Source organism: Muscardinus avellanarius, assembly GCF_963383645.1.
Source record: "Muscardinus avellanarius genome assembly, chromosome: 8".
Classification (NCBI taxonomy): Eukaryota; Metazoa; Chordata; class Mammalia; order Rodentia; family Gliridae; genus Muscardinus; species Muscardinus avellanarius.
The window spans coordinates 85,249,580-85,276,853 of NC_137794.1; the positions used below are offsets into that span (position 1 = coordinate 85,249,580).

Here is a 27,274-nt window from a genome sequence, read left to right on the forward strand (position 1 = left end):
GTTCTACACACACTCTTTGCACAAGTTATTTCTGTTCTCTATCCCAAGAGTGATCTTTGCACAAGTTATTTCTGATCTCTATCCCAGGAGTGATCTTTGCACAAGTTATTTCTGTTCTCTATCCCAGGAGTGATCTTTGCACAAGTTATTTCTGATCTCTATCCCAGGAGTGATCTTTGCACAAGTTATTTCTGATCTCTATCCCAGGAGTGATCTTTGCACAAGTTATTTCTGATCTCTATCCCAGGAGTGATCTTTGCACTTCCCTTTTTCTCACCCAGGTATTAATCAGCTCCCTTTTTTTTTTTTTTGTCAGCATGGACAAAAATATCTGATAGGAACAACTTAGAGGAGGAAATGTGCATTTGGCTCACAGTTTCAGAGGTTGAGTCCATAGTTGGCCAGCTTCAAAGCCAAAACATCATGGTGTTAAGGAGTGGAGGAGTTAAACTGCTTAGCTCCTGGTGGCCAGTAATGAGAGAGAGAGGAAGGCACCAGGGGGAGATACACACCAGTGACCTGCTTTCTTTAGCCACACCCTACATGCCTATAGGTGCCACCTAGTAAATCCATTCAGATTATTAACCCATCAAGTGGTTTAATTCACTGATGAGGTCAGAGCTCTCATGAGTCAAGTATTTCACCTCTGAGCATTTCTGCATTTGCCAACACCTGAGCTTTCCTGGGGGACAGTCCATGGCCAAACCGTAATGATCCTTTAGCATGAAACATTCCTTGCAGGCTCTTTGGCCCATCTCTCCCACTCTTGAACCACTCGGCTGTTACTTAATTGTATAGAAACCATTGCATTTAGTGGGAGGGACAGACCTCTGCTTCCAGAATGCTGAGGTATAAGTCATTTCTCTGCCAGTAGTTGCTCTCTGTCCTCAGGACAGTCACTCAGTTTTCCTAGGTCTTAGTTTCCTTGTCTGTTGCAGGGTTACAGTAGTAGCTACTCCATGCCTTATAGATGCTGGGTGCTAGATTATGAGAGCTCCCATCATGTGAGTGGTCCTGTGTAAGAGGCTGGGGGCCGCGTGGTCAATGGGAAGGCTGTCTCTGTTCTCATGGTCCACCCCAGGGGACCAAGTACTTACCAAGAATAACACAAATATCTCAAGTTGCATCTGTGATAAGTGCTACCCAAACGCTGTACTCAGGACTCTCTCAGGACAATGAGAGAGAATAGAGACAGAGAACTGGATGAATTGCAGAGGTCTGAGGAGGCATCTGGCATGCAGAAAAGGATTTGAGGGAGGGCAGGGACAGAAGGCCCTGGGAGAGAAAGGATAATGCTTATCCCGGAGCTGGGAGAAAGCAGCCATGGGCTACTTGCAGAGCTGAGTGTTGTGTAATGGGGCCCTAGACTGGAAATGTCAGGAGCCAGCTCTAGGCAGGCCTTGCAGGCCATCTGAGGGATTTGGGGTTTTATTTTAAGAGCAATAGAAGTCACTTAAGTCTTTTATTCTTCTTTCTGTTTGGTTTTGTTTTTATTTGGGTTCTTGGCAATGAGACAAGATTTGACTTACATTTTACAAAGATCATTTTAGTATTAGTGATAGAAATATATTAAGGGGAGTGCAAAGGGTACGTGGGAAGAACGTGCTCTTTTTTTTACTTGATCATTTATAACCATCTTCATTTTTACTAGTTACCTGTGGTTATTTATGTTACATTTAAATAAATATTAAATGAAGTAAAATATTCATTTTCTCGGTCACTTGATCCACCTTTCAACTGCTGAACAGCAACACATGACTAGTTACCACATATTGGACAGCACGGATTATGGGACTTTTTTTTGGTGCAGGGGATTAAACACAGGGTTATTCTACCTTTAAGCCACACCCCCAGCCCTATTGTATTTTTTTTTATTTTGAAAAAGGATCTAAGTTGCTGAGGGTCTGGCCTTGAACTTGTGACCCTTCTGTCTTAGACTTCTAAGTACTGGAATTACAGGTGTTTGCCACTGCGCCTACTATAGGACATTTTTATCATCTTTAAATATTCTGTCAGCAGGTAAATATTATGATTTCATAGTTTTATTTTTAAACTTATAGTTCTGCTCATACTATTGAAAAAGTACATAGCACCTATTGATGAAACATTAACTAAAAGAACAAATTAAAAGAGTTAAGTGTGAATGTCCTTATAAATATAATTTTGATTCCTTATCCAAATAAATAAGTATAATAAAATTGACATGAGTCTAAATGTACACATTAAAAGGTATTATATGTCAAAAATTATGTTCCCTCCCTAATATAAACCCTTTAATTCATTACCAATTTTTAGGTTCTGTTGCCACTATAGTTGTGACTGAGTAGCCACTAGTCCTTTACAAAAACGAAATGTTGTCTGTGTTTACCTGTTATCCCATTTTCTGTTGCCAGAAAGAATTACTAAAACTCCTATGAATAGCTGTCTTTTTGTTTATTTCTACTGAGCCTGTTTTTAAAGGATAAACACAAGTTGATCTAAATCCAAAAATTATCTCAGGGAAAAAAATCATATAACTTCACATGATGGTCTTTCCATCTTTTTTTTTGCCTGTGATGTACTACTTGGGTAGGTAAGACATCTGTCTAGGTAAGAACAGCACTGCTTTTTAGATGGGATATTTCCCTTTTAGTCCACCTATTTGCCCTCTGCCTGAGGATAGGAAGGGCTGTCCTGCACCATCAAAACTTGTTTTCCTTTCCCTATCTTATGAACTTAACTTGAATTAAAAAAAAAAATCATCTAATCCTACTTTTACTTGCTGAGTCATAGCTTCCTTAATAATAGCTTCAAAAGAGACTATTTTTAAGATTTCGGGGTAATTTTTTTATTGTTTGGAGGTCAACTGAAACAAGACTTAATTAAACTATTGTTTGCAGCTAGAAGATTTGAGAACTATGAAACAGGTGAATGTCTAAAATGGAGAGTTCTTCGCTTGCCTTAAATTCAATTGTGCCTTGGGCTATGTGTATCTATCTCTCTATCTTGATCTATTTTTAGCTGTGTTCATCAGAATCTAATTAGAAAAACAAAGGCCATACCTGGCAATTTAATCAAGATATTTTAAAATAGGAAGCAAATTACAGCACAGTTAGAAAAGCTAGAAACCAACAGGAGTTGGCAGGGCACTAAGAAACCCAGAGAAGAGTAAGGAAGGAAGGAAGCTGCTACCACCTCGAGGGCAGGAAGGGCAAAGGGGAAAAGTGTAAAATGAGAGCTTGGAGCAAGGGCTTCCATAGAAAGCTGCCAGCCTGGGGAGCTACGGCCACAGCTTGGGTCCACCTGAAGAGATGAGGCTGGGGAGATGCACTGTGACGCCTTCCTTCCTCCCACCCCCTGGTCTTCTCTTGTTTTCCACTGGCTTTTTCTGGCCATAGCCCTAGACTCCAGCAGCCTGGTGATGGAGTAAGCCGAGGTCATTTCTCTGAGCTAGCAGGTCTGGAGAAAGCCAGTGCCACAGGTTGAGTGTCTTGGGAAAGACACTCAGAGACTAGTGATTCAGATGGAGACTAACATACGTGGGGTGCTTTTAGAGTGTGCTCTTGAGATCGGAACCTGTGGAGGGAAGAGGAAGGTTGGAAACCAGACTGTGCACAGAGTGGAGGTGGGCTGCGATGCTCAGTGGAAGCGCAGTGAACATCTTGCTCAGTGGAGGACTTGTCTGCCGGATATGCTGCTCTTAAATTAATGTGATCCTTTAGAGCTGCCCAAGAGGGAGAAGCTGCCCCAGGAAGAAGATGTGACCTTGGGTAACGGGCTTTCTTGGGCTGACACAATCCCTGTAGAGGAACACTCCCAACAGCCAGGGGACAGGGGAGCATGTCCTTAATCCTGGAAGTGCTGTCCAGGGATCTGGCTGGAGTGTCCAGTATAGTCAGCGAACAGATGTGAAAGCAATGTTTACCCATTGGTGATTAAAAAAAAACGCATGCGCGCGCGTGCACACACACACACACACACACACGCGGGCTTTGCAGAAATATTTGAAGTGAATATTCAACTTGCTTTTTTTGTTTAACAATACCATGTATTGTTTATATATTTGTATGTTGAGACCTGTAGATCTACTTAAATAAAAATATGTATATTTAAAAAGATTTACTTGGTAAGCTGAGACAGGAGGATTAAGCAGTTTCGAAGCTAGCTTTGGCTACTTAGTGAGACCCTGTTTCCAAATAAGATATAAAATAGGTCTGAGAGTATAGCCCAGAGGTAGAAAGCCCCAGTACCACACACACACCACACACATACACACACACACACACACACACACACACACACACACACACAGATTTACTGGTAAAATAAGAAAATGTCTATGAATATGAAACAAAATTATTTATAGTCATTTCTCAATTTGTTTATAGGTTTGCTTTTAAATTTATGTACATATATTAGCCTTTAAAACAATTTTAAACAAATGGAAATGGAGGGGTAGTTCTGGAGAGTGAACCCAGTGGCATTATACGTCTGAGCTACACCCATACCCCTATTTTACTTTTTATTTTGAAATAGGGTCTCACTAAATTGGCGAGGGCTTGAAATCTAAGCCTTCCTGTCTTAGCCTCTCAAGTACTGGAATTACAGGTATGCACCACCATTCCTGGAACAAAATGGAAATTTATTGGTAGAATATTCTTTCCCATAAGCACTCTATTTTGGGACACTTTAGATTTACGGAATGGTTGTGAGGCTAGCTAGTATAGAGTTCCCACCTTTGCCAAACCCTATCATTAATATCTTACATTAGCACAGTACATTCGTTACCACTAATGATCCAGTATTCATATTACTCATTGACTAAATAAAGTCCATATTTTATTTCCTTGTTTTTTCCTAATTTTTTTTTTTAGTTTGTTCTTCCAGTATCCCATCCAGGAATACCACGTTACATTTAGCTGTCATGTCTCCTGAGGCTCCTTTTAACTAAATATTTCAGACTTTCCTTGTTTTTGATGACTTTGACAGTTTTGAGAGAATGAGTCATGGGTTTTATGGAATGTCCCTCACTTGAAATTTGTCTGACATTTTCCTCATGATTAGGCTTGGATGATGTAGTTTTGAGAGGCAGACCACAGAGGGAAAGTGCCATTCTCAGCACATTGCATCAAGAGAGACTGTGTTATTAAGATGACTTGTCCTGGGTGATGTTAATCTTAATTTCCTGGCTGACATAGTCATTTTTTTGGTCCCTTTTTATACTGTTCCTACTGAAGGCAGTCACTATGCCCAGCCCACATTTAAGGGAGTAGAGACTTATATTAAACTTCTTTCATGGTGGAACAGCTACATAAATTATTTGGAATTCTTCTGTATTAGAAGATTACCTATTCTGTCCCATATATTTATTTATTCAGTCATCTTTAAAAAATCAATATGGACTCATTGATATTTATTTTTCAATTTGGATTATAACCCAATATTGTGCTATACTTTTGCTTAAATTGTTCGAGGCCATTGAGAGTTGGTTCCTGTGTTCCTTTGACATACTCCCATCGCTGCATGTGTGTGTGTGTGTGTGCATGTGTGTTTCATACTTCCTTACTTTCTAGCACTACAAGGTATTTCAGGCTTTCAAGGTCATCTTGTCCTGTTATTTCTTTTTCCTATAGGTTTGTTCCATACCACAAAACTAGTATATATAATCAGAAGTCCACTTCTCTACCTGCAAATTAGGAGTGGGCTTACATAAACCTGTGTGCCTAAACTCTGATTACCGAAGCAAGGAGAGTATACACTATGGCACTCACAGCCCTGTAGCCCTACATGTGTGCAATGGTTTTCAGGGATTTTTCTTCCTCCATTGACATGATGAAGAAGCAAGTCATTACCTCTGGGGGAAGCTGGTTGGTTGTGAATTCTCAGCAGAAACAATTCTGAGATCGCTTCTTTGATTGTTTTACCTTACAATGACTTAGCTTAAAGTCTGGGAGGTGGAAAAGTTCAGTGTGCTGTCTCCTGTGGTCAGGAAGCCATTTTGGTTTTTACTACCAACTTGATAAATTTATCTGTGTTCAGCATCTGCTCATCAGCTTGTAGACTTGAAAAGCTCATGGTTTCTGGTGGGTTGGGAATTGGGGAAAGACTCAGTGGGGCAGTTGCAGTGTCTTGTGTAGCTGCAGTCAGATGGTGGTGGACGTCGGAAGGGAGGATTAGGGACTGTGTAGGCATTGTGTTCTGTCTTTATGGCCTCCCCATTGGATCTGTTCATGAGATAGCTTGCGCTTCCTCACCCATGCTGGAGAGCAACCACTTTGTAAGAAAAACCATTTATGGAGGGGACGATGGCTTTTAAAACAAGTATTCCAGTAATGAGCCTGCATCATTTTAAAAATAATTAGTATTTTATGTTATTTGGATTTATGATAATGTATTTGTGGGCTAAGAAAAACAAAGCATATGTTTTCTCTCTGCTCTCAGAATTTGCTATGAGACTTACATGTCTCACAACAGTCAACACAGAAAACTTCTGTGACTAAAAGGTGAGCAAGTGGTTCTGTGCTGGAGACACCAGCCGGATGACTCTAATTCAATTCATTTTTTTATTAATTAATTAATTTATTTTTTATTGGTGCACTGTATTCATACATCATAGTGGGATACAAACTTTTGTAGACATACATGCACACATCGCCCAGTCAGCCCCCACCCGATCCCCACCCCATTCTCTCCCCATCCCTCCTTCCCATGCTTGGCTTAGTGGTTGACATCTAGCATTATAGCAATTTATCCAAAATTAAAAATGATAATCTCACATAACAGTTTCATTTGTCTGATACCAAGCTTTTGATGACTTAAAGATAACATTTTAATATTTCTTTTTGCTTTCTTTCTTACCAGAGAATATTTTTTTTCTATTTTTTAGGTGAAACTATCATATATTTATATATTTATTTTTCAGAAAAAAATCTATCCTAATATGGAATATGGATTCTAGATACCCAAAACGATCTTGAAAAAGAACAAAGCTAGAAGATATATATTTTCTGATTTCAAACCATATAAAGCTACAATAATTGAAACAGTGTAGTACTGTTCTAAAGGCAGATATATAAACCATTGGAGTTAAATACAAGCCTAGAGCTAAATTCTTCCCTATATTATCAAGTTATTTTTGACAAGGTTTCCACGAACATTTGGTGGTGGAAATAATAATCTTTTAACTAAATATTGTTGAAAAATAATAATTACATGGAAAAGAATAAAATTGGACCCTTACCTAATCCCATATACAAGTATTAACTCAAAATAGATAAAAGATGGCATCAACTCGCACAGGTCTCCAAGACTGCCTGGCCACCCCTTTAGATGTCACTTGCAAGCTCTACATTGTTTTTCTGTTATTATTTGGTTGTTTGTTTTTTGTTATTATATGGTTGTTTGCTTTTTATTTTTAGTATGGGAATTGAACCTGGAGCATTCTACTTTTATTACTATTTTTTTTAAACAGGGTCTCACTGAATTGCTGAGTCTGGCCTCAAACCTCAGATTATCCTGTCTCAGCCTCCCAAGCACTGTGATTATGATTACAGGCATGAACCACCATGCCCAGCTCCAGGTTGCTTTTAATATATGTTTCTGACTCTATATCTCATATTCTATTTATTGTTTATTGGTGGAACTTTAGGATATTCATAGGTTTTTGCTATTATAAACCATGTTACAATAAATATATACATTTTTCTGTACTTGTGTGAATATTTCTAGGAGATAAATTAATAGAATAACAGTCAGAGTAAATATGCACATTTTGAATTTATTTGCTTATTTATTTTGATGGTACTGGGGGTGGAACCCAGGGGCTTTCTACCTCTGGGCTATACTCCCAGACCTATTTTATATTTTATTTGGAAACAGGGTCTCAGTAAGTTGCTGAGAGCCTCTCTAAGTTGCTGAGGCTGGCTTTGAACCTGTGCGACCCTCCTGTCTCAGCCTCCCAAGGGCGGGGATTATAAGTGTATGCCACCACGCCCGGCCCACATTTTGAATTTAGAGAAATGACCTTTTTGGAAAGTAATTGAGACCTCTGTGAAGATAGTGACAAAGGGCCTGCTTCTCACAACCTTGCCAACTCTTGTGATTATCAGTCTTCTAAACATTTGTCAGTTGCATTGGCTAGAAAAAGTATTCATTAGTAGTTTTGAACTTTAATGAAGGTGAATGTTTTAACTTTTTTACCTGCTTTTTTATTTTTTACATAGTTGGCTTATATTACTCTTTGTATTTTAAAAATTTGGCGTGTCTTTTTCTACTTGACATGTTATTCCCTCATTTTTGATCCTGGAGAGCAGCCTTTTGTTGTATGTTGAAAATGCTTCATCTTAGTTTCCCCTGCCTCAATTTTGCTTGCTGTAGATACTCTAGTTTCGGCTTTATAGAAATTTGTAGTTTTAGTAGTTTCAAATGTATCAATTTTCTTTAAAGTTTTGGGGTTTGTTGTCATATTAGTAAAGGTATCTACCACCTGAACCTTATAAAAATGTTTGCCCATCTTTTTTTCTAGTGATTTTGTTTTATATCTTTATTTGCTCCATTGGTCATTTTATTTTATTTTTAAAGGTAGGAGATAGAAATCCTATTTGCTGGGTAATTTTCTCAAAATCCCCTTTTAGATTGCTTTTCTTGAGAAGTTGAAGTAACTAGAAGCCTATATAAAGAAAGGTCACAAAAAGCATTTTGTTGTTATCAGTCTATTGGAGACAGTTAAATAAACCATCAGGCCAAGAATACAAGGGTTGATATTTAATAATCCTGTGATGGCTCCCGGGCATGAGCCAGTGGTGGATATAAGCTGCAGCTCTCGAGTGGGGAGAAGCATCTGAGCATCTGCCCTCCAGTCCTCGGAAGAGGCATCCTCTTTGCAGTTCTGCTTTAAGTCACTGACCTTATTGATGAAATGCTTGTGACCTCAGATTCAGGGAAGATGTGCTAGCCGTGCAGTGAAGGTGGACTTCAAAGCTAAGCCTAAGCATTACTGTGTGCTATCAGATAGGTGCTTGCTTTTTTGGCTTTTAACTTCAAAGAGAAATGGTCTGCAAAAGTACTCGGTGAGATCAGAGAGCAACAATTTGCTCACTGAGGCAGAGGCAATAAGCAGGGGTTATTCTTGCCTTTGAAAACGCTTGGTACTTATCGGAACAAAAATAATTGAGCGTAGTAAGAGAATAGCTGCCTGAGGGAAGGTCATTTATTTCTCTTGGAGGGCTCCAGAAAAAAATCTCCAATATAAAAGATATGGTGGGTGTGAGTTCCCAACCCCTGAGGCTTTGCCTGGGCTGGTGTTGCAGATCCTTTCTATGGCAGTTCCCATAGTTTATTCCAATGGCCTATGTTTGACCAAGAATCTTATACATGTACATCTTTGGGGTATAATAGTCTTTAAGAGGGGAGGGTATAGGATATATGATAGATTTGTAGATATTTAAGATTTATGAAGGACCATAGACAGTATCCAGTCTAGTCCTTTGTTTTTACCAATGAAAGGACTATAATCAATGTGATTTTTTCAGGATTAAAAACTCCAAACTTAATACCTATCTTAATTCAGATAGAAAAGCATAAAAGTTACTGGTTCTTTTGTGATTAGGGCACAAATTTTAAATGGAAATGGCTAGAAATTTTCTTACAGTTTAACATTTTTATGTGTGTCTGTGTGGTCCTAGAGATGGAATCCAGTGTGCATTCTACCTCTAACCTATACCCCCAACCTTATTTTATTTAAATATTTAGTTTGAAATAGGGTCTCACTATATTGCCAGGAGCTTTGCTAGGTTATTGAGGCTGGCCTTGAGCCTGCTATTCTTATGTCTCAGCCTCCAAAGTGTTGAGATTACAGGCCTGCACCATCATGCTGAGCACGTTTAACCTTTTACCATTAATATCTCTTCTAACATTGCATCTGCTTTCTCAAAGTAGCTTTTCTCAAAGTAGAAATTTCTCAAAGTAGAAATACTTTGCTATTTCATTTTAACCTGCCCTCTGAAAACTATTTTCTTCAATTATCATTATCAGTGCCTATGGTTAACTGATAGTTTTTTTTTTTTTATTTGAATCCTTTCTTCAAACACTTATTTGCCAGGATAATTCATTGAAAAGCAGAATATGATGAATTATTTGCTTATGTGAAAGTTTCACTGATTATTTTTCATTGTTAATTTTAGTTTAGAGAAGAATTTGATGCTTTAATTTGCCCAAGAGTCTAGTTAAACCAACACAGTACTATGTTAATTCATTGTTTTGGAATGCATTTTCTATTATCATCGAGTCCTAACAGATTTATATTAGTGCAGAGGTAATGTGTTCTCTCTCTCATGTATTTAGTGTCATTCTGGAAAGTAAAAAAGATATACCTCCTTGGTATATCTTCGCCAGGGCTAAATGGCCAGAGTGTCTAGTGGCACATGAGGAAAATTTGAGAGTATGCCTGTGTTTAGCAGACAAGAGGAGCACATGTCTGTAATCCCAGTACTCCAATGGTGAGACAGGAGATCACAGGTTCAAGGCCAGAGACAGCAATTTGATGAGACCCTCAGCAACTTATAGCAATGCTCTGTTTCAAAATAAAAAATTAAAATAGAGATAGGGGTATAGCTCAGAGGTAGAACACCCTTTGGTTCAACTCTTAGTACTGCCTCACAGAAAAGAGTACCCATGTTTAAATAAATAACTTTTCTATTTTGTGCCTTAATCACAAAACTTCTTCATTTCTTCCTGACTTTCTCATCTCTTCTATCCTTTAAAAAAAGATAAGTAAAAAACGGGAAACATGGAGTGTCCAAAGAAGGATGTTTGGTTTGCCAGTGTGAAGATAGTTCTCTTTATTCACAACTGTATTCTACTTTGGAAAAATCTTAAACTTGGCCTGCTACTGGTTTTCTCCTCTTATTAAACATGAGAAATACTTGGCACATTTAAAAAAGTATCAGTTTTATGGTAGTATTTCTCACATAAACTAGCAGTAAGTAGTATTTGGAATGATGGCATCCATCCAACAATTCCATTAATCAGTATCGTAAAAAATACATTGATGGAGTCTTGGAAAGTCAAACAAAATTGGGATATGTCTTTCAAGCATGGTTTTGTGGCCTCTTATCTTACCATCTCTCTCTCTCCCTCTCTCTCTCTCTTGCTAAACAGGAAATTGAACCCATGGGTGTTCTACTTCTGAGCTGAGCTGCACCCTAACCTATTTTTTTTTTTTGTTCTTTATTTTGAAACAGGGTCTCACTCAGTTGCAGGGGGCCTCACAGTTTCTGAGGCTGGCTGCAAAGGAGCGATCTTCTTGTCTCAGCCTCACAAGTACTGGGATTACAAGCGTGACCATCTCTCATTTTAAAGCCAATATTTTCCTTATTGTTTGTGTGGAAAGCACTGCATTGGCAAATAATTTTTTTTTTTTTTTTTGTGTGTGTGTGTGTATAGTATTGGGGGTTGAACCCAGAGGTACTCTACCTCTGAGCTACACACCTCACCCTGTATTGTTTTGAAATAAGACCTTGCTAAATTGCTGAGGCTGGTCTCAAACCTGTGATGAATGGAGCTTTAGGCACTCAGAATTAGTTGACTGGAATTTAAGTAAGGACAGAGAGGAGATGTACCACTGTGCTGAGAATCCCTAAAACACCAGAATGAATAAGAGTTGACTCTGGTAACTTGTACCCACATTAATTGGTAGTTGTCCTGTATACTGATTACAGTAGTATAAAGGTCCATTGCTGAAACTTTAACATATAAAGCTAAGTACAAAAAAGATAACAAAAATCACTTATAAGCTCATCAACCATTAATAAAAATCTAATTTTAAAGATATGTATTATGTAGGACATAAAATTAGGATCAAATTGTCTGCCTTACAATTCACTATCTTCTGTCATTAAATATTCTACATCTTCACTATTAATGGCTATATAAATGTCATTTTACTAAATGGACTGTGTTTTCTTTAGCCCTTGTCCTCTTGTGGAACATTTTGTGTATGCACATTTTTCTTATTACAAATAGTTTTACATTATAAATATTTGCATCTAAATATTTACATACTTTTTACAGTACTGGGGATGGAGTCCACGGACATTCTACCTCTGAGCTATACCCCCAGCCCTATTTTTTATTCTTTATTTTGAAACAGGGTCTCACTGAGTTGCGAAAGGCCTAAGTAGTAGCTGAAACTGTCCTCGAACTGCAGTCCTCTTGTCTCAGCCTCCCAAATGCTGGGATTACAAGCATGTGCTACCACAACTGGCTCTATTTACATATTTTAAAGCTAAGATGAGCTCCTAGAAATATAAATTTTAGCCACAGAATATAGTTATGGATATTTGAGACCTTTGTTTTAGGATTTTCTATAGCTTTTTTGTATCTAAAGTGCTTTGATTAGGCTAAGGCTACACTTGATTAAGAGAGAAGATATGAATCTGTGGAAATCTTTGTGAATTGGTAGCATATGGAGCCCCTTTCAGTGGCATGAGTAGATGTAATTAAAAAGTCCAGGACCACCTTCCCTGCATAATAACATTTTGCTTTTCCTCTCACTTTATTACATGTTTTTGTTACCACTGCATGATGCTCAACTGCTGAAAACAGATTATTGCAAAATTAGGAAAATAAGGAGAAAAGTGTCAATGTACTGGTTTATGGCATTTGTTTTAACAGGAAAGAGAAAAGATCCTGTTGTTTGGCAAACCCCAGTCGGATCATATTGTCCCCTGGAAGCATCTCTTGTGGGCCCAGGCCTTGTAGTGAGTTGGAGATTCCCAGTAGGAGCTGTCGTAACTTTGTGAGGTGGTATTATCACCTCATCTTTTTATAGATAAAAAAAGAAAAGAAAGAGCAAGGCTTAATGAGGATCTGAAACATCCACAGGCCTCACCGGTGGTGGCTTTGCTTTTTAAGTTACCGGAATATAAATCCCTTGAGAACACTGAACACTGAACCGCATTTCATTTACTGGTTTATAGTTAACCCTAGATTAGTGCTTGACATATTATGAGGTCTCAAATAATATTTGTTAATGCTGAATAAACAAATTAGCAGAGTTAGGATTTGAATCTTAGTTGTCTTGAAGCAGAATCTCTTTCTGCCAGGCCTACGTCAACTTCTTCAGAGTTAGCATTCACGCAGAGATTACGGGTGGAGTTTGTCTCTGTGTACTTGCTTGTTCAGGCTTGAAGTGACTTCCTCATTTCAGTGTGGCCAGTTATAAAAATTTCTTCACATACGATTTCACAGTAGCTTGGGGGGATCTTCTGCAGGTATGTTAAATTTAACTAAAATGCTGAATGTGTCAGAGGCCAAGGGGGCATCAACAACTGCTTGAGAGGAGTTAGGAACTTTCTGTGAGAGAAGATTCTAGCATCTGAGCTTTGTAATGCTTACAAGTTCTTTAAGAATGTGCTTTCTGTAAGTCTCCATTCGCATCTGCTGTGGAAGTTTTTCAGCACTGGATTTACTTTTCAGAATCTAATCCCAATCTCCAGGAAAAAATAGACCCTGAAGACTCACAGTGCTGTGGTGCTCTGAGTTCTCACAGTTTTCTAGAAAGCACACAGCTCTGTCAAAGGTCAGAGGTCTGATAGGTAATGAGGTCAAGCAAATTTATCTTCACAAAGGCTTGTTGGCAGTTTTGTTCTATCCATCATATTTGAATACCAAATCCAGCAATCTACCATTTCCCAAAGCTTTTTTGCATGTATATTTATTGTAGATATTCTTGATAACGTAAAGAAGACATAAGGGCTTAACAAACTGACTGTTACTCAGATGAGCAGAAGTGGAGATTTATTTATGTAAAATTAGGAAACACAGCTTGCTGGTTTTCAGCTGAACAAGGATTTGCTTAAGGTTACCGTGTGCAAGGTACCATGTGGAAATACAGACAGGAATAAATAAATATTGATCCGTGGAAGTCACAGTCTAGTCAGAGACAAATAGGCAATGTCAAGGAGCATGGCCTGGTCAGGGCTGCTGTAGCTAGGTGTGAGACAGGACTCGAGGTGCGCAGAGCATCTGTCAGGAGAGGCGGGGTAGACAAGTCCAAGCCCTCATTTTCCCACTTGGACTCATACCACAGCCTTCCATGGTGTCACCGAGAATGCTTCTAGAACTTTTAAATTCAGTCCTGTTATTTCTCTAGTTAAATGCCTTACAGCTCCTCATTGGCTGCCCCAGCCCAGCCCTTCCTCAGCATCCATGCACCCCCTCTGCAGTCGTTTTCTCCCTTGCAGTCTGATGTTATCTTCTGTGCTGCCTTGGCTTCACCTGAAGCACTGTTGTATATATTCACTGTCACGTAGATTATTAGGTTGTGTCTCTCTCTCACTATTTTCATGACATAGTGTATCATTCTAGAGTTATTAGATTATAAACTCTGAGATTAGGGATTTCACCACAATTTTTTTTTTATAGTACTGGGGGTGAGAACCTAGGGGCTTTTCTACCTCCAGACTATGCTCTCTGACCTATTTTATACTTTATTTGGTAACAGGGTCTCACTAAGCTGCTGAGAGCCTCACTTAAGTAGCTGAGGCTGGCTTCGAACCTGTACGATCTTCCTGTCTCAGCCTCCCAAGTGCTGGGATTACAAGCGTGCGCCACCACACCTGGCCACCACAAATTTTTATTTTGTTTTTGTACCTTTCCATTGAATCAGATTGTAGTGCATATTGGTGGGTGTTCAAACATTTGTCTATTGGTAGAAGGGGAAGTCTTTTTTTCCTTCCAACCTCTCTTTGTGAAACCTCTTGCAACCCTTCTTGCCTTTTCTGTTTTCCTTTGTGCTACTAGCATGCTAGCATTTTTAACATATTTCCCCTGTAGCTCTTGTCTGGTTTTATTGCAGTCATTTATTTTAGCATCTACTCTCTGACCCTTTGGTTCTCTGTAAGGGTCAGAGTTGCCTTAACTGCATCTCTGGCCATTAGCACATGGTATGCATGCATTACGTGTCTATATTTTATTGAATGCTTGAGAAAAAATGAATAATACACATTAAGTTAATGCCAGTGAACTTAGGGAGCCAGTCAGAAAACAAAACAAAACAAAACAAAACAGGGGTTTACAAGTGTCTCTCTCTTCTGGCTCACTGTCTAAGTGATAAGACCTGGTGATTCAGGGACCTTACCTAAATAATCAAGAAATTCCAAATAAATATTCTTTTAACACAGAAGCAAAACATTTCAACAACTTTCATTTGCTTCCCAATTTCATGTTTTCTGTGGTAAGATATCTTTTCTATGGTTTCTAAGAAAATACCAAAATATATAAATATGTAAACTTTTATAAAGATGATAAGTGGCCAGTGGATTTTGACATTGTTGAATTGAACTGGCTTTACCATGTAATTTTAACCACTGGTCATAGTTTTTAAAATTCTTGCTTGCCACCAAATATCTCCATAATTTTCCTTTCTTCCAGCTATCTTGTGTCCATTAGTCCTCTTCAGCCGAGGCACCCATGCCTTGACGCCCTGTCCCCTCTTGTGCTCTGTCCTGTCTTTGCATTTCCCAGGGCACATCATCTTATCTCATTCCACACTCCCACTCCCAGAATTTCAGGCCATTTAGGTCCATCACAACCCCTAATCTGTCTATCTAGCTTTCTTTCCCCTTCCTTCCTTCCTTCCTTCCTTCCTTCCTTCCTTCCTTCCTTCCTTCCTTTTTACAAAACTGGGGATTGAACCCAGGGGCATTCTATCTCTGAACTACAACCCTATTTTATTTTTTATTTTTAAACAGGGTCTCACTAAGTTGTAGAGGTCCTCACTAAGTTGCTGAGGCTGGCCTTAAACCTGCGATCCTCCTGTCTCAGTTTCCAAAGTACTGATATTACAAGCATGTGCTATTGCACCCAGTTTACAATCCCTAATTTCAAGCCAAGCTAGGCTGCTGGGCATGAGAATCTTTTTCCTCTTCCTGTGTTGACTTAGTCTTCTTTGTCCCTCTTGTTTGTCACCACCCTTTACATGAGTGTCACATTGGAGCTGTACCTTGACCTCCTCACAGCCAATAGATGCTTCTCATTTGGCCAAGGAAGCTGAGGAGGTTCCTCGTCAGCTGCTTTCAGCTTCTGTGTGCTTACATTTTTGTGTATGTGTTGGACTTTTTGTTGTTGCTGTTCTTCTGTGTCTTCCTCTCAGCCTTCTCTCCTACCTGTCTTTGAGGCTATTTGAGGCTAACTCCCTGGAAATGTTCCATTGTATAGATACGACATGACAATAAAGTTTACTTAAGATGAGTTTCAGTTATTTTTTAATGAATAAAACGTTTTTTTAATGAATACAAAAGTTTGTAATACCCATGCATTAATTTTACTGCCCACTGGTGAGAGTATAGGCAGGGCTCACTTCCTGATTCTCTGAAATGCCTGTTTTCAGTTACCACTGCTTAATAAATAACACATGCTCCCCAATAACATGGTTCAAATTCAGTTACTCAGGTATATTAACTGTAATTGCATAAAGTACCAACTTTGCTGGTAGTTCATCAGTCTGCAGATTATTGAGTAAACAACGAGTGCATATCATCATCTGTTACCAGTCACATCACTTTTTCAAAGTCTGCCAGCAGTTGTGTGTTAGGCATCTTTTAGTTGGTTCGTGCACAGACAGCAGAGTATGTAATTGTGTTGCTGCTTTGCTTCCTACTAGTAAGCCTACAAGACATGGCATTTTTTAAAGATGGATAATCAAAAATGGAATGACTGGTAATGAATAAAAATGCAGTACAGAAAAGTGGTGATGGTGGAAGTAAAATTCAAATAGAGCATAAATGGAGGTGTGGAAGAAATAGCTAACTGCGGAAATGCGGACACTGCCACAGGTCAGGAGAATAGATGTGTCATCAGAGCGATTTAGTGAAGGCAGATTTATGGACATATGCGAGGAGAGTGGTAAGGACAAAAGGATGAAGATGTCTCAGAGGAAATGACATTGTCAGAAAGGAACTCTTAGAGTTGCAATACGAAATTCAGAATATTGGAAGCCAATGTAAACTTTGAAATATGCTAATTCCCCAAGGCATAAAAAGATCCTTATTCTGTATTATAAATTATATGATAGCCAAGAAGAAAAAAAGTATTGCTCCATCTATTCTAAATAATTTTTATGAAGAAATACAATTTTTTTTTTTTTTTGGTGGTACTGGGGGTGGAACCTAGAGACTTCCTACCTCTGGCCTATACTCTCAGACCTATTTTATATTTGGTTTGGAAACAGGGTCTCACTAAGTTGCTGAGAGCCCCGCTAAGTAGCTGAGGCTGGCTTCGAACCTGTGCAATCCTCCTGTCTCAGCCTCCTAAGAGTGGTGATTACAAATGTGCACCACCACGCCTGGCATGAAGAAAGACAATTTTAAAATCCATTATTTTAATGTTTTAAATTTCAGTGTAATAGAAGGTAGTTTTACCACCTTTTAATTTCCCTATATATTTGTAATTGACAGTAAAATTATAATTGTAATTGATGGACAGAACTCGGACTTCCGGGAAGATGGGGACCGAGAAAAGTGGGGCTTAAGAGCCCCGCTAACGATCGGAGCATGCCGAGGGGTTAGGCCGGTGCTGGGGCCAGCGAGGCCGGCATCGGAGCCTGCCGTGAGGCAAGGCCGGTACTGGGGCCTCCGAGGCCAGGATAAGAGTCTGCCAAGGGGTTAGGCCGGTGCTGGGGCCAACGAGGCCGGCATCGGAGCCTGCCTTGAGGCATGACCAGTGCTGGGGCCTCCGAGGCCGGGATCGGAGCCGGCCGAGGGGTTAGGCCGCTGCTGGGGCCAGCGAGGCCGGCATCGGAGCCTGCCGTGAGGCAAGGCCGGTACTGGGGCCTCCGAGGCCAGGACAAGAGCCTGCCGAGGGGTTAGGCCGGTGCTGGGGCCAGCGAGGCCGGCATCGGAGCCTGCCTTGAGGCATGACCAGTGCTGGGGCCTCTGAGGCCGGGATTGGAGCCTGCCGAGGGGTTAGGCCGCTGCTGGGGCCAGCGAGGCCGGCATCGGAGCCTGCCTTGAGGCAAGGCCGGTACTGGGGCCACTGAGGCCGGGATCGGAGCCTGCCGAGGGGTTAGGCCACTGCTGGGGCCAGCGAGGCCGGCATCGGAGCCTGCCGTGAGGCAAGGCCGGTACTGGGGCCTCCGAGGCCAGGACAAGAGCCTGCCAAGGGGTTAGGCCGGTGCTGGGGCCAGCGAGGCCGGCATCGGAGCCTGCCTTGAGGCATGACCAGTGCTGGGGCCTCTGAGGCCGGGATTGGAGCCTGCCGAGGGGTTAGGCCGCTGCTGGGGCCAGCGAGGCCGGCATCGGAGCCTGCCTTGAGGCAAGGCCGGTACTGGGGCCTCTGAGGCCGGGATCGGAGCCTGCCGAGGGGTTAGGCCACTGCTGGGGCCAGTGAGGCCGGCATCGGAGCCTGCCGTGAGGCAAGGCCGGTACTGGGGCCTCCGAGGCAAGGATAAGAGCCTGCTGAGGGGTTAGGCTGGTGCTGGGGCCAGCGAGGCCGGCATCGGAGCCTGCCTTGAGGCAAGGCCGGTACTGGGGCCTCGAGGCCAGGATAAGAGCCTGCCGAGGGGTTAGGCCGGTGCTGGGGCCAGTGAGGCCGGCATCGGAGCCTGCCGTGAGGCATTACCAGTGTTGGGGCCTCCGAGGCCGGGACTGGAATCCTGCCAAGGGGTTAGACTGGTGCAGGGGCCAATGGCCAGCATCGGAGCCTGGCGTGAGGCAAGTTCACTCCTGCGGCCTCCAAGGTCGGGACAAAAGCCAGCTTAGGGGTTTGACCGGTTCAGGGGCCAGCGAGACCAGAACTGGGTCCTCCCATGAGGCAAGGCCGCTGCGTGAGCCAGCGAGGTCTGGATCAGTCCACTGAGTAGCCAGGGCACTACTGGGACCATCAAGAGTGGGATTGGTACTTGCAACGCAGCATGCACAGAGAAATATCACAGAAAATATAAATCAGACGCTTCCCTTAATCAGCAATAACTAGGAGGAAACGGGCAACAGGAAGAGGTTGAGCTATAGAAAGGGCCCTATAGTGAAGCAACTAATGTGACCAATCAGAGGGTATGTAATACTGGAGGACGGAGCCTCTTTAAAATGCAGGAGGTACATAAACAAATGTATCAAAGTAAATCACCAAAGAAGTGTGGGATGGAGGGAGGGGGAGGGAATGGGACGGGGGCTGCAGGAGGGCTAATTGGATGATGTGTGCTTGTATATCCTCTCAAGTCTTGTACTCCAATGTGATTGATATATGACTACAATGCACCAATTTAAAAAATAAATTAATTAAAAAAAAAAAGATATGAAAAAAAAAAAAAAAAGAAATCATCTTGTCAGGGAGAACATGTAGCAACTTTCAAGGAGAAGCAAACCAAATCATGAACAAATAAAACAGACTGATGTTTGTACACACAAGTTTTTTACCCCAATAAGTTGTATGAATATAATGCACCAATAAAAAAATAAAAATTTAAAAAAAAAAAAAAAAAAAAAAAAAAAGAGCCCCGCTAACAACCAATCTCCATTACCACAAAATCAGCGCCTTTCATAGCCAGAAAACACCATCACCGGAGAAACAAAAAATCACCAGGCTCCTGAGAGAAAGTGGACTGTGAACAGAGCTCAGAGCCACAGAGGAGATACACCGGCCTCATGCCCGAGGACGCGGCAGCAGCGCCATACTGCCGGCGGCAGCGGCAGATTCACCGGACGGCTACAGCAGGCTGAGGTGAGCCGCTGCGGAACAGCCAGGCGGGATTTCTCGCCGCAGGTAAAATCTAAAGCTCCCAGTGGCTGAGCTCAGCACACGCCGCAGGGATTCAGAGTGGAAATCAAAACCAAGAAGAAATACGCCAGCCTCACGGCCGAGGGCGTAGCAGCGGCGCCATATTGCCACCGGCGGCAGCAGCAGAGAATTCACCAAATCCAGTACAGCTACATCTGCGTACTCAAGAACAGTGAGTCAAATTGCGGGCCACAGAGGAGAAATCCCAGTACTGTACTCCCTGGGACTTGACCCAGTGGGGGAGGGGCGGTGGCAGAGATATCACACCATAGGAGAACGTGCAACCTGGCACCCCCCACAGTTTAAAGCAGCCTCTATTGACTCCCTGGGTTGGAGACTCTGTGATACAACCCAGTAAAGGAGTAGTGGGGTCTGAGATACTACTGACTCGAGATCCAGAACACCTTTAGTGAAGTCATAGTGACCCAAGGGAAGTACCCAGAGAAGGCACAAACTTCTGAAATCATGGGAAAGAGGAATAACAATGGAGCAATGAATGCCCACAACACCACAACATCAGAACCCGATAAAACAGAAAATCAGAGATTTCTAGAAGATCAAATCAGGAAAATAACTGTAGAAATAATAGAGGTGCTTCAAAAAGAACTCAGAGCCAAAAAGAGATAAAGGATGCAATTAATGAAGTAAAGGCCTCAATTCAAAGCACAAACAACCGATTAGACCACATGGAGAACAGAATCTCGCTCTTAGAAGATGATCATTCCAAAAATGAACGCATAGTTTCTAATCTAGGAAAAAATATCCGACAGCAGGAATCTGATATTGAAGAAATATGGGCCCATTTTAAGAGAGCTAACCTAAGAATAATTGGAATAGAGGAGGGAAAAGAAAGTGAAACCAAAGGGATCAACAATCTCTTCAAGGAAGTAATAGCAGAAAATTTTCCAAACATAGAGCAAGAGGTTGAAACACAGATCCAGGAAACTTATAGAACTCCCTTTAGACAGGATCGGAGAAGAGGATCCCCACACCACATAATTGTCAAAATGACCAATGTGGAAGCCAAGCAGAGAATCTTAAAGGCAACAAAAACAAAGGGCCAAGTGACATTCAGATGCAAACCAATTAGAATCACTCCAGACTTCCCAAACCAAGTCATGAGAGCCAAAAGGGCTTGGAGTAACATATTCCAAACTCTGAAAGAAAACAACTTCCAGCCAAAAATTTCCTACCCAGCAAAACTTTCTATCAAATTAGATGGAGAAATAAGAAGCTTCCATGACAAATAGAAACTGAAGGAAATTATGTCTTCAAAACCAGCACTAGAGAAAATACTCAAAGAGATTAACTACAAAGAAGAAATAGGTAACACACACCAGAACTAGAGAAACAAGAGTTTCCATCCAACAGACAACTAAGATTGGTTATCTGTGGAGATTCATTACTTATGTTAGTCTTTTACCTATCTCTAAATGGTATTGTTTGCCTTTATTGTTGTTAATTTTTAGGATTTCTAGTTGGAATATTAATATACCTTCAGATATAGCATTTGGAAATATTTTATCCCATTCTATTAGTAACTGTTAACTCTGTTTACATTGTCTTTGGATATACAATATTTTTTTATTTTTTAGGGAGTTTGTATACTCTTCTGTTGCCTGTGCCACTGAAATCATATCCAAGAAATCACTGCCAATTTCAATGATGTGAGGTTTTATGACCCAGATTTTCTCCTAAAAGTTTATAGTCTTAAGATTTATATTTAGGTCTTTTATCTATTTTGAGTTAATATTTGTGTATGGGATTAGGTAAGGGTCCAACTTTATTCTTTTCCATGTAATTATTATGTTTCAACAATATTTAGTTAAAAGATTATTATTTCTACCACCAAATGTTCGTGGAAACCTTGTCAAAAATAACTTGACAATATAGGGAAGAATTTAGCTCTAGGCTTTTATTTAACTCCAATGGTTTATATATCTGCCTTTAGAATAGTACTACACTGTTTCAATTATTGTAGCTTTATATGGTTTGAAATCAGAAAATATATATCTTCTAGCTTTGTTCTTTTTCAAGATCGTTTTGGGTATCTAGAGTCCATATTCCATATTAGGATAGATTTTTTTCTGAAAAGTAAATATAGAAATATATGATAGTTTCACCTAAAAAAATAGAAAAAAATATTCTCTGGTAAGAAAGAAAGTAAAAAGAAATATTGAAATGTTATCTTTAAGTCATCAAAAGCTTGGTATCAGACAAATGAAACTGTTATGTGAGATTATCATTTTTAATTTTGGATAAATTGCTATAATGCTAGATGTCAACCACTAAGCCAAGCATGGGAGGGAGGGATGGGGAGGGAATGGAGTGGGGATCAGGTGGGGGCTGACTGGGCGATGTGTACATGTATGTCTACAAAAGTTTGTATCCCACTATGATGTATGAATACAGTGCACCAATAAAAAAATAAAATAAAAAAATAATAATTATAATTGATGGTATAATGGATTTTAATGTTTTTGATAGCGATGTGACAAACCATTAAAGGTTCGGGAGAATTCATTACTATTATTTTCTGATATGTTGTTCTTCTGTCCGTTTGTCCTTGTTAACTTTTTTGTTCAAGCTCTTCCTCTAATAGTCCACTGTTTTTATGGACCTACAGTAATTTTCCATATCTATAGGGGATATGTTCTTGGAAGCTCAGTGGATGTTTGAAACTGCATAGTATGGAATGTGTGTGTTATAGATGTATATTTACACTTTGTTTCTCTGTACACGTACAGACATACAATAAAGCTTATAAAGTAGACACAGATTTACTATAAGAATTAATAATAACATAAAAACAATTATAATAATATATGGTGGTGAGGTTTGTGAATGTATCTCTCTCCAAAATATCTTTCTGTGCTGTGCTCACCTTCTGTGGTGTGAGTTGTACAATGCCTAAGTGATGAGATGGAGTGGGTGAATAGCATAGGCTCCTATCTAAGGGTTACTCCAGCACGAGCTCTGTGGCATTGTGACCCGGGATCTGAAAACTTAACCAGCTCCTAAGTAACTAATGGGCAGGCCTCATAGAAACCATAGGTACCCTGGACAAAGGAATGGTTCATGTCCAGGGCAGGACAGAGCACAGGGGTACAAGATTTTTACCACTCAGGATGGTATACAATTTAAGATGTATGAATTGTTTATTTCTGTATTTTTATGTAATATTTGCAGACCCCTGGTGGCTGTGGGTAACTGAAACTGGAAAGTGAAACCATAGGTAAAGGGAAACTACTGCATGAATATTTAGGTATTTTTCATACTAAAAAAAGCCTGAGTTTAATGTTGCTGAATTTTAGACTCACGACATTCTTGCCTTACGTTCCCTTAGCCCTGTTTTCTTTCTTTTCTGTAAGGTAGACATGCAGCCTCCTTTTCCTACCACCACTCACTTCTCCTTCAGTTTTCGCATTCTCAAAGTGAGTGCAAAAACTGAAGGGCCATGCCTGTCTTATCACTGCACATCCAGTACCTAGCTGGGAGACCAGCACAAGGTCAGTACTCAGTATGGTTTATTTATGAGTTAGTTCACAAAAGCCTACTCCCCTTATCCACCCTGCCCATTTGCACATTCTTCCTCTCTTTTATCTCTTTATCTTGTCATTCCAGAAATACCACCAGTCTCTCCCTACCTCCACCTAGCATCTACTCTTCTTTGTATTCTGTTGTTGCTAATCTATCTAAAATAAACTCCACTTTTCATCTGCCACTTTCCTTTCTTTCTTCCTTGGAACCTTCCCTTATGCTGGCTCTCCTCCCAGAAATGGGCTCTGTTCTGTCTCTCTTCCCTTCCTCCTGGGCCACCTGGCAGCATCACATCAGCATCTCCCATTCAGAGTCCTGCCAAAGGCCTTCTCTGGAAAGCTCTTTCTGATCTCCCTCTCCCCAGTCACCCCAAACTCTCTCCTTTTTATTTATTTTTTTCAGTGCCAGGGCCGTGTCTGTGCCAGCCAAGCACTCTACCACTGGGTCACACCCCAGCCCTGCCTTGCTTCAGTAAAACAACCCTAGAACTTTGCAACCAGCTCTTGTATCTACCATAGATAGGCCACGTGTGCTGCTGTTTTTACCTTCTCCCACACACATAGAAGCTCCCTGAGGCATCTCTTACTCTTTCCTCTAGCATCTTTACCCATAGTTGGTGCCCAATGAATATTTTGTTGAATCGCCCTACAAACTGACATTTCAAGGAATGTTATCCCATTAAAAAATAAAGGAGCAATTGTTTTGTGGATTATTTTTTTTTCCTTTGTCTTCTAATTCTCAGAAGTTCTGTTATTGTTGGTAGAAACTATCAGGTGTGTCCATGTATTTTAAAATGTCAAAGTCCAGAAGTGTAAGGAATGAGAAAGTGGCAAAGTGTTAGCCCTGGAAAGGTTTTTAGAGATCCATGTAAGTGACCACTGCAAGTTACACAACCTAATATGGTAACTTTAGGGCCTAGAGTGTAGCCAACTAACTCTCTTCAGGGATTATTCCCACAAGTTTTCACAGTGAGGATTCTAGATTATGTTTATGTTTGTATAGGTAATAGTTAAAACTGAGAAAGGAAGATTGCAGGTTTGAAGACAGCCTTAGCAAGTAATGAGACTCATCAACCTAGTGAGACCCTGTTTCAAAATAAAAATAAAATATAGATCTGGGGTGTATCTAGTAGAATGCTCCTAGGTTCAATCCTCAGATCCACACACATGCAAAAAAGATGTCTATAATGTTCTCAGATTGCCTTTAATAAGTTAATAAATGGGAAATTGAGTCTTTAGATAGATTTTTCTCTCTCCCTAAAATATTGCAGTTTTATTGACTCACTTGTATTATCTAAAGAGTTACATTAACTTTGGGTGATACAGAATCACTACTGACATTTATTTATATATTTTGGGTATTTGGGATTGAACTCAGGGAAATTCTACCTCTAAGCTACACCTCCAGTCCTATTTTTTAATTTTTTATATTGATTTATCTTTTTATATTTATTTTTATATTGATTTATCTTTTCGTGGTACTTATGATGGAACCCAGGGGCCTTCTACCTCTGAGTTATACTCCCAGACCTATTATATATTAATTTTAATTTGGAAAAAGAATCTAAGTATCTGAAGCTGGCTTCAAACCTGTGATCCTCCTGTCTCAGCCTCCTTGGGATTATAAGCATGTGCCACCATTCCCAGCCTATTTTGTTTTCTTTAAATAAGTTGTTGAGGGTCTTGCTGACTTGCTTAGGCTGGCCTCCAACCTGCACTCCTACTGTCTAAGCCTCCCAAGTACTGGGATTACATATGTGTGCCACCATGCCCAGCTGTGGTTGCTGACATTTAAGTAACCTTTCTTAAAAAGTATAACATGCTCACAGAATAGTATATAAATGACAAAGGTGCATTTTGAAATTTCCAGAAAGTGAAGATAGCCCTTTGTCCAGCAGACAGATCAGGAAACAGCAGGATCTGCAGGTTTAGAAACTGAAAGAAATAAAACATTTGGAGGCATAGAAGGATTTTGAAAATTAATTCTTCTTTTTCTCCTGTTACAGGTTTTATCAGTCTGTGTCTTAACAACAATCCTTGGGTGTATATTTGGGTTGAAACCAAGCTGTGCCAAAGAAGGTAACTAGTACTGTGTGTGCAAGCATATACATGCATGTGCATGCACGTGTGTGTGCTTGTGTGTGAGTGCATGTGCACATGTGTGTGCATGTGTGTGTGTGCGTGTGTATGTGCGTGTGTGCGTGCATGCATGCCTTCCACCTTATTCACAGTGTGATTGGGATAAGTATCCTACTCCTGTGTGCACCCTGCAGATATTGAAAATTTGATTCTGGTTTTATTCTCCTTGAAGCTCTTGCATTATTTCAGGCATACAAAATAGAGGGGCTATGAAAGACAAACACCTGAATAAAAATTAAAAAGAAAGAACCAGAACAATAAAGCAATCACTCAAGAGCAAAGAAGCACACAGCCATGGCCGGCAGGTTCCTCAAGGATCCCTGACTCACCCCAGAGACGCTTGGGACACTTTGCCCCGAGGGTATAGTCGCTGCAGCAGTTTTGCAGGTTACTAAGTGACCAATTTAGCATCCCTGGGAAACCAGAAACTAATCCGTATCTCTTCTTAGTGGTTTAAAAATTGCAGACATTGTTGGCTTTAAAATAATAGTAAAATTATTAAGTTTCTTTCCTTCCTTTCTTCCTTCCTTTCTTCCTTCCTTTCTTTCTTCCTTCCTTCCTCCCTCCCTCCCTCCCTTCCTTCCTTTCTTTTTTTTTTTTTTTTTTTTCCCAGAACCGAGGATTGAACCCAGGGGCATTCTACCTCCAAGCTATACCACCCTATTTTTTATTTTTTATTTTGAAACAGGGTCTCACTAAGTTACAGAGGGCCTCACTAAGTAGCTGAGATTGGCATGAACCTGTGACCTTCTGTCTCAGCCTTCCAAGTACTGGGATTACAAGCATGTGCCACCATGTCCAGCTTAAGTTTCTGATTACATGTTTCTCTTCAAACAGCTGTAATCCCAGTACTTGGGAGGTTGAGACAGGAGGATCACAGGTTCAAGGCCAGCCTTAGCAACTTAATGAGACCCTGTTTAAAATAAAAAGTTAAGCCAGGCCTGGTGGTGCACGCTTGTATTCCCAGCATTTGGGAGGCTGAAACTGAAGGTTCGAGTTTGTGGACAGCCTTAGCTATTTAGTGAAGCCCTCTGCAACTTAGTGAAATCCTGTTTCAAAATAAAGAATAAAAAATTGGGCAGGGGGTGTAGCTTGGAGGTCGAATGCCCCTGGCTTCCATCCCTAGACCCGTAAAAATAAAAATAAAAATAAAAATAAATAAAAAGTTAAAATAAAAAATGGGGCTTTGGGTATAGGTCAGAGGTAGAACATCTCTGAGTTCAATCCCTGGCACCACAAAAAAACAAACAAACACGAAAAACCCATGAACGTGAACCAATAGAAAAGCGTAATTTTTAATTTAATTTTTCTAAGGTATCTTTTCTCTTCCTTTTTAAAATTATGGATCATTTTCCTTGAGAATTCAAATACGAAAGCAGCAAATTTTTCTCCTATTCAACTATTCTGTAATTGTAATATTATTCATTTGAAAAATGTTAGTGATTGTTACCATATAGTATCAAAAATGAATGAGATATACTAATTTTACTTTTATTTATATACTCAGCATACTGTTCAGAGCACACGTGTAAAAAAGTAAAAAAAAATCCCTAGGTTTTACTGTTAATATATTTTCTTATCATGTGAAGCAGTTAACCTTGGTGTCAGTTTGACACCAAATAAAAATTGAAAATACAGTTTTAATCTAAGCCCAACATAGTATGCATCATATTTTTTAAATGTACTATATGCATATTAATGAGCTCTAAGTAATAACTATTCATTCTAGTAGTTTTCCCTTACTTTGAAATAGTTAAATTAGTATTCCTGATCCTAGAAATTATTATTGTTACTTCTTGTCTTTAAAATTTTCTAGTTTCCTAGTGTCGCATGAAAGTAAAATT

The 27,274-nt window shown here is 40.1% G+C and overlaps 1 protein-coding gene across 1 annotated transcript in view; it reads left to right on the forward strand.

The window, feature by feature from the left end:
- ENPP1 (ectonucleotide pyrophosphatase/phosphodiesterase 1) overlaps nt 1-27,274 on the forward strand; it is a gene marked incomplete at both ends in the record, with an annotated part of 80,918 nt that overhangs the window by 11,778 nt on the left and 41,866 nt on the right. Inside the window, one exon of the mRNA XM_080700743.1 lies at nt 25,298-25,370. Coding sequence (XP_080556869.1) covers nt 25,298-25,370 — 73 coding nt within the window. The remainder of the gene's footprint in view (nt 1-25,297; nt 25,371-27,274) is intronic.